The sequence below is a fragment of the Nicrophorus vespilloides genome, unplaced genomic scaffold, assembly GCF_001412225.1.
Source record: "Nicrophorus vespilloides isolate i.1.1-1 unplaced genomic scaffold, Nicve_v1.0, whole genome shotgun sequence".
Taxonomy (NCBI): domain Eukaryota; kingdom Metazoa; phylum Arthropoda; class Insecta; order Coleoptera; family Silphidae; genus Nicrophorus; species Nicrophorus vespilloides.
Window position 1 is genome coordinate 34,076 of NW_017095535.1, and position 7,203 is coordinate 41,278.

The 7,203-nt window shown below is 38.9% G+C and overlaps 3 protein-coding genes and 1 long non-coding RNA gene across 4 annotated transcripts; 2 read left to right on the forward strand and 2 right to left on the reverse strand.

The window, feature by feature from the left end:
* Nucleotides 1-258: 258 nt before the first annotated feature.
* On the forward strand, nt 259-2,175 carry LOC108569420 (pickpocket protein 28-like). The gene is made up of 6 exons (XM_017930968.1): nt 259-842; nt 895-1,006; nt 1,192-1,468; nt 1,542-1,595; nt 1,794-1,976; nt 2,036-2,175. Exons 1-6 carry the CDS (start codon nt 259-261, stop codon nt 2,173-2,175), a joined length of 1,350 nt encoding a protein of 449 aa, XP_017786457.1.
* Nucleotides 2,176-3,113: 938 nt separating this feature from the next.
* On the forward strand, nt 3,114-5,122 carry LOC108569430 (alpha-aminoadipic semialdehyde synthase, mitochondrial-like; the record flags this gene model as incomplete). The annotated part of the gene is made up of 4 exons (XM_017930980.1): nt 3,114-3,418; nt 3,483-4,763; nt 4,816-4,886; nt 4,942-5,122. Coding segments are annotated over exons 1-4 (1,620 nt in total), but the record flags the coding sequence as incomplete, so codon positions are not given.
* Nucleotides 5,123-5,140: 18 nt separating this feature from the next.
* On the reverse strand, nt 5,141-5,438 carry LOC108569437. Its single transcript, XR_001891334.1, has 3 exons — nt 5,377-5,438; nt 5,259-5,332; nt 5,141-5,201 (listed from the first exon to the last, which is right to left on the reverse strand). It is a non-coding gene; the product is annotated as an uncharacterized LOC108569437 (long non-coding RNA).
* Nucleotides 5,439-5,895: 457 nt separating this feature from the next.
* On the reverse strand, nt 5,896-7,197 carry LOC108569495 (alpha-aminoadipic semialdehyde synthase, mitochondrial-like). Its single transcript, XM_017931068.1, has 2 exons — nt 6,118-7,197; nt 5,896-6,060 (listed from the first exon to the last, which is right to left on the reverse strand). Exons 1-2 carry the CDS (start codon nt 7,106-7,108, stop codon nt 5,990-5,992), a joined length of 1,062 nt encoding a protein of 353 aa, XP_017786557.1. The 5' UTR covers nt 7,109-7,197; the 3' UTR covers nt 5,896-5,989.
* Between the last annotated feature and the right edge of the window lie 6 nt (nt 7,198-7,203).

Sequence of the window (7,203 nt, forward strand, 5' to 3'; positions counted from 1 at the left end):
GTATCCATTCGTGAGGATTTCCATGATGTTCTTCAAGATGGGTAATACCTCCAACAATCCTATCAATCCATCTATTATTATTAGTAAAGCAGTTTTGTCCTTTGTTTGCAGGAAAAAACCGAGTGGATGAATCGAAGAAATAATTAATATAATTCTTTTGTGTGCGGCACCAAATTATATAATCAATAAATGATTTGTAGTCCATCGTGGTAATCCTTTTGTTATCCTTTTTAACTTCAGACTACTTGAACATAAGCCATGGCTTCGAGCAGTCGTGCGAAATTAGCTTGGGATTTTATCCTGGCATTTCTTTCCATAAGCACGATCCACGGCTTCAACCATTTGGCTGCTATCAAAAGACACCCACTGGAAATTATATTGTGGGCTTTCTTCGTCGCTGTTGGTATGTACGGTGCTTCGATCCTCAGCGGTCTAACCTTGGTCCGGTACCAAGAGAATCCAACTGTAATTTCGATGGAAAGGGATCGATTCTCCTGGAACACATCCTTTCCAAGCGCAACCATCTGCCCAACGAGCAAGTTAAACCAAGCCCTTTTGGAAGTCTACCTGGAGAAATCTACATCCAAGAATAAAACGGCCTTGAGGAAGTTCTTAACGACTTTAGCCAACGCAACTTACAGCAACTTCGAAGACGTTACCTTCTACGACGATATTAGTCCGGACGATTACATGTCTCTTTTAGTAGATCTGCAATTCGACTTCAAACCTTCCGTCTCCAATTCCGGTGTTAACGGCAAACAATACACAATACAATCTGCAATAACCGAAATGGGAATTTGTTACTCGTTCAATTCCCAATTAGCCAAATACAACGCCGCTAAGTAAATTAAATTATATACTAAATAATTGTTAATGATCCTCAACTATTTGTAGTTATTGGGAGAAGAACCTATGGATAGTTTATCCAGAGAACGAAACCTTTTACGTGAACCCTTTGGATGGTGAAGTTTTCGCTAACGTTGTGAATATGTCTACAGGATTTAAGGTATAACAATTTACATCAACGTTTCTCATCAACTTTTTGCCCAACATGTTTGTTTGTAGTTATAGTGCGAAACAGTTTTTCACCATTTCCTCACGTAGACAAATGGTGTCAGCTGTCATTTCGTAATGTATAGATTGAGAACCATTTTATATAATATTTACAGAAACTTCCATACTTTTTTCTAGATTTTTTTACATGGACCTTCCGAGGTGGCCGATGTTGCTAGTAAGAACATCGAGTCTCCTAACGGTTTTTTCTTGCAAGTCTACATAAGCGCTCTTTCCATATACAGCTCAGAAAGGGCAAGGGCTTTAAACCCGAAGCAAAGGAAATGCAGATTTTACGATGAAAGCAACTTAAGACATTCACCTGTCTACTCTTACGTTCTCTGCAGAATGGAGTGCAGATCAAATTTGGGGAAGCAATTGTGTGGTTGCATTCCACACTTCTACAGGAAATTAGGTTGAATTGAACATAATTTTTATATCTTTAAATATTACCAAAATATATTAGATTTTTTTTTAATAATCTTCAGGTGGAGATAAAACGTGTGATGTTAAAGGTCTTCATTGTCTATCGAAACACAAAGGTAAAATAAAATTATTAATTAATAAAAATATATATCCCATTGATTTTAATGATTAATTTGTAAATAAAATGAAGACAATAGTAAACAAATATTGTAAATATACATAAAACATTGTAATTCCAATCAAACTGTAATGCTTTTAAAGAAATGATTGTAAATATTAATTTAAAAAAAGTATTATGAAACTGTTTTTTTTAGATCGTCTGATTACGATGAAGAGAGAATGCAAATGCTATCCAAACTGCGACGACGTGAATTACGTAATCGAGAATTTCGAGTCGAGGGAATGGTTTTTGGGGTCGAACTTGCAGTGGGGTCTCAAAGAGTATCCACGGATGCGTTTGAAGCGCGACGTGATCTTCGGTTTCACCGATGTTTTGGGTGAGCAGAAACAAAAACAAGACAAATATTGTGCGGTATGTTATTTCTAGTCATTCCAGTTTACATTGGAGGCATGGCCGGACTGTTCTTCGGCTGCAGCGTTCTCAGTTTCATTGAAATCCTATACTTTTTCACGCTGCGCCTCTTCTGGTTCATCAAAAACTACAAGAAAGTGCGCCAAGATTATGATAAGAAATAATATTAATATGCAAATACTTAGATAATTCAAAGTGTATTAATTTTCTTAAGAAATATTATCAATGTTAACGATATGATAATTGCAAAATGAATATAAGACATGAGATTTTCTTAATAATTAGTGTAGGCCAATAAATTTGCAATCAATAAAATCAAATGTGTAGCATTCTCTTATATAACTTTTAAGCACATAAGCGCGTAGTGGTACTACGTGACGCGTGGAAGGAACATGGATAGATTTTCAGCATGGTTTCAGTTAATTTCGTACTTCCAAACATCGCAATATGTCAGGGCAGGAGGAGGCGAAGAGAGTCGAAAACTGGGTGGTCGAGATGACATATGTGAGGCAACAATTTAATGGAGTTGTGTTTATTTAACAAACTGACAGTAATACGTCACACACACATCGTGTACACTGAAACCTATTTCGGTTTTTTGCTTCACTCCGACTCCCTCTCATTTTCTCTTTCATTCTCTCTTTCCGTCTCTCAAGCTTTTCCTCCGCAGGATTGTTTTTTTAAATACGGCCCAAAAACATATACATACACCCATTAGTTACATTTGCCAAAAACAATTACAAACGTAAGGCGTGAAACGGAAAGTTTAAAAAATCGAACAACAAATTTAAATGCCAGAAAAAAAAATAGATTTTTTTTTTCCTTTCCCTTGGAGTAACGTTATTTCGCAACGATCGGACGATTTCAGATTGTTTTCGCAAATATATTATTCCACTAAGTTTATCTGTTACAACACCAGCAATTGATGACGTTCGCAATGAGGACATGCACTCTGCATCACCACTACTTTCGGCCCATCGGAATGTTACCAAAAAAAAATATATTTGCAAACATGTCTTAATCGAAAACATGTTAACGGCTTAAAGAAATAAACGCACATTTTTTAAAATCTAATACGCAGATATGAAGAGAAGATGATGTTACCAGCAGAAGAAAGTAGTTGCTGATTGGCGTATCGCGTTATCGCGACGTATAATTTTTTCTATCTATTAATATCGTGAATAATAATTATGAAAGAGGGTCATCTGGGTCGAGCTGATAGCTGGTGAATGTCAACGGGGAAGACGGTTTCGATTTCAGTAGGCCCAGTGTACTCCTGAGGGCCGCATCTCATATTTCTTATTTTTTTATTAATTTTATATGCTGCAAGAATATATCGTCTACATCAAGAGCATGCTGCGTTTGGCTAAGAACAGCCTCAAGCTTGAGGCTAACTCAAGATCCTACGTAAGTACATCAATATTAATATACAAATAAGTAGGTTGCAAATGATTTTTTTTTGTCTGTGCAGAATACTAAGAAGGTTATAGCCATCAGGAGGGAAGATCAGAGCGTGTGGGAGAGAAGAGCAGCTTTCGCACCGTCCCACGTGAAGAAGTTGACGAAGAATGGCGTCAAGGTCATCGTGCAGCCTAGCAATAGGCGTTCTTATCCGATGCAATCTTACCTAAACGCCGGAGCGATTATCCAAGAGGATATTTCCGAAGCGAGCGTTATCTTCGGGGTTAAGCAAGTCCCCATCGATCAGTTAATCCCCGATAAAACCTACTGCATTTTCTCGCACACCATCAAAGGCCAAGAGACCAATATGGCTCTCCTTGATGCCATCCTGGAGAAGCGAATCCGTTTATTGGATTACGAGAAATTGATGGACGATAAAGGAACCAGAGTCGTGGCTTTCGGCAAAATGGCCGGAATTGCAGGACAAATTAATATCCTGCACGGTATGGGCTTGAGGCTGCTAGCTTTGGGCCATCACACTCCATTCATGCATATCGGTATGGCTCACAATTACCGTAATTCGAGCATGGCCAGACAAGCTGTCAGGGATGCTGGATATGAGATCTCTTTAGGTTTGATGCCCAAATCCATCGGGCCTTTGACTTTCGTTTTCACCGGCTCTGGTAACGTGTCGCAGGGATCGCAAGAAGTGTTCCAAGAGCTGCCGCATGAATACGTTAGCTTTGAGAACCTGAAGAAAGCCGCCGAGCACGGAAGTTTGAACAAAATTTACGGTTGCGAAATTCGCAGGAAACATTACTTGGAGCGCAAAGAAGGTGGAGGTTTCGATGAACTCGAATACGAGGAGCATCCGGAACGTTACATTTCCACTTTCAGCAAAAAGATCGCACCGTACGCGTCGGTTATTGTTAACGGCATCTATTGGGCTGTAAACAGTCCGAAACTGCTGACAATTCCAGATGCTAAAGATCTCTTAAGACCAGCGAGAACGCCTTGGCTTCCGACTTCCGTTGGAGCACCAGCCTTGCCTCATCGTATGTTGGCTATTTGCGACATCTCCGCGGATCCAGGCGGTTCCATCGAATTCATGAACGAATGCACTACTATTGATACACCTTTCTGCCTCTACGACGCCGATAGAAACAAGGACACCAAGAGTTTCAGTGGACCCGGCGTTTTAGTCTGCAGCATCGATAACATGCCCACACAAATACCAAGAGAAAGTACCGACTTCTTCGGCGATCTTCTCTTCCCCTTCGCTCAAGACATTCTCAAGTCTAAAGCAGAAGAACCCATGGAGAACCACAACTTCTGTGCAACCGTAGAAGGCGTAAGTAGCGGAACACAAAAATCAAATCGAAAACTAATTAATTTAATTACAGGCTATTATTGCTAGCAACGGAAAACTGACAACGAACTTTGAATACATTCAGGATCTTCGCAAAATCAATATGTAATAAGTAATTACAAAGTTATAATAGTTTAATTCAACTCATTACTTATTTTAGGACTAGGCATAAAGAAGGTTCTTTTGAAGATCCATCCAAGAAGAGAGTTGTTATTTTCGGAGCTGGCAGGGTTTCCGCTCCTCTGATTGAGTATCTCTACAGAGATCCCAACATTGCCATCACCGTAGCATCAGAAATGAAAGATCAATGCGATGAATTGGCAAAGAAGTACCCAGGCGTCTCTATTACGAAAAACTTACTCGTTTGCAGAACTCATTAGCACAACCTCAATTCCACGAAGTCTAAATAAACTGCATGCACTAAAAGTTACAGGTTCATTAGTCAAGCATACATTGACATGTGAGAAACACTCATACCTTGCATTTTATCCATGAATCGTTAAAACAATTGTATTCAATATTTATTTACAGCATATCCCATTTGTCTATAACTAATAAAGCAATAAACTATAACTGGAAACTAATAGAAACTTACCGAGCCTAATAAATAACTGTCCGCAATGTTTTTTTCTATTAGTTTATTGATTATACTTTTCGGACAACTCTGTATATAGAGTTGCATACAATAGATTCGTTTAAAATTTGAATTTAAATCAAAAATTCAAAATTAAATTAAATACAATTTTTATTTATTGTTTCCTTATTATTTTAATTCAATAATTGAGATTAAATAAATAAGAAATATTAAGAACTATTCGTTACATGTTTTTATCATAATTCTTATTTAAGCAATCAGTTATAAATTAGTAGTAATAAATTATTAACTGATTTCCATACCATTTTTAAATATTTATTATTAGTTTGATTATAGATTTATTTTTTCTTCTCATTATTATTACGAATGCCCTATTCCTACCGCTCTTTCAATACTTATCGACTAACGTTTTTTATCAATTTAGTATGATGTTCCAACTCACCACCTTTGTATAAGATGATAAAGGCGACTAGATTAAAGAATTAATTCTATTTATAACATAATTTACTTGGTAAAAACTTTATTATTTAAAAAGCGTATTTCTTAGAAAATATAATTAAATTAACTTTTTAGAAAAATTTGGAAGTTTCAGTGCTGTTGAGTCCTTCGTTCCTCAACCTGGACAAAATGGCCTGTATATGTCGGAAGTAAATGGAAGAATGATACCTTTGTGTTGAATCTCACCTGAAAAGTAAATTCATAAAAAATTGACTTCATTGATTATCTCTGACGTAAACTTACCATCGAGGATCATTTTGGTAGCGATGGCTGCGGGGAAACCAACGGTCTTTGCCATTGCGGAATGTCCTTCAGCGTCACCGTAGACTACAAAGTTTACTCCTCTGACTTCCTTCCTGTTGTCCGGCCACATAATACCAATGTCGTGCCTCAAGATTACAAGATCCCTTTCTTGCGGTCCCAATGCCAATTTGTTGGCCAAATATTGTGTCAAGGTGTCAAGTGGTGTTCCGTATTTAGCAACCTTTTCGTCGCTGAGAAGCTCGAGCTCTTCCAAAAGTTCGACGGCGAATTCGCTGCCGGTGCGTTCGGTGATCTTCTGCTTCAAGTTCTCAGGCAAAATGGTGGTGTCTTCGAATCCCAGAATTTGGCAGATCAGTCCTCTCCACGTCATATCTGGTCCTTGGGTGTGCAAGTATGGATGCGGTTTGGGGTCCAATAATCCGAGAAGCTGCAACGTTCTCGCGGCCTCAGCGAAACCGGTGTAACGGATGGTTCCACGAAGAACGGTCAAAGCGTCTGGGATACCGTAGTAATTGGTGTACGCTGTGCTGTCTCTGTTGGGGAAACCTTCCAAGCTGAAGCCAGGTAGGAAATCTAATGACTTAGTAGCAGCCATCAGCTCACCGCCTTCACTAATTTCCACGACTTGTCCTTTACGCAAATATCTAGCGGATGAGAGGGTGTTTAGCAAAGCACCTCTTGGTGACCAAGAGAATTTGTATCTGAGAGGGTTGTCGCTGAATTCCGGTGCTGGGAGACCGCCGCAGAAGGATTCGAAGGACGTAACTCTACCGCCCATAGCCTTAACATCATCAATGCATTCCAGAGCTAAGAGATGGTCGATGCCAGGGTCCAAACCGATTTCATTCAGGATGGTGACTCCAGCTTCAACTGCTTCGTCATGCAACTCTTTCATTGCGTCCGAAACGTAACTGGCGGTAACCATATTGATTTTCTGATCTATACAAGCTTTAGCAACGACGTGATGCATGTTAGCCGGAAGGATTGAAACGGCAATATCTGATTTAGCGATGAGCTCTTGGAGGCCGTTGTGATTTTCCAAAGCATTCAAATAGGAACTTTCGA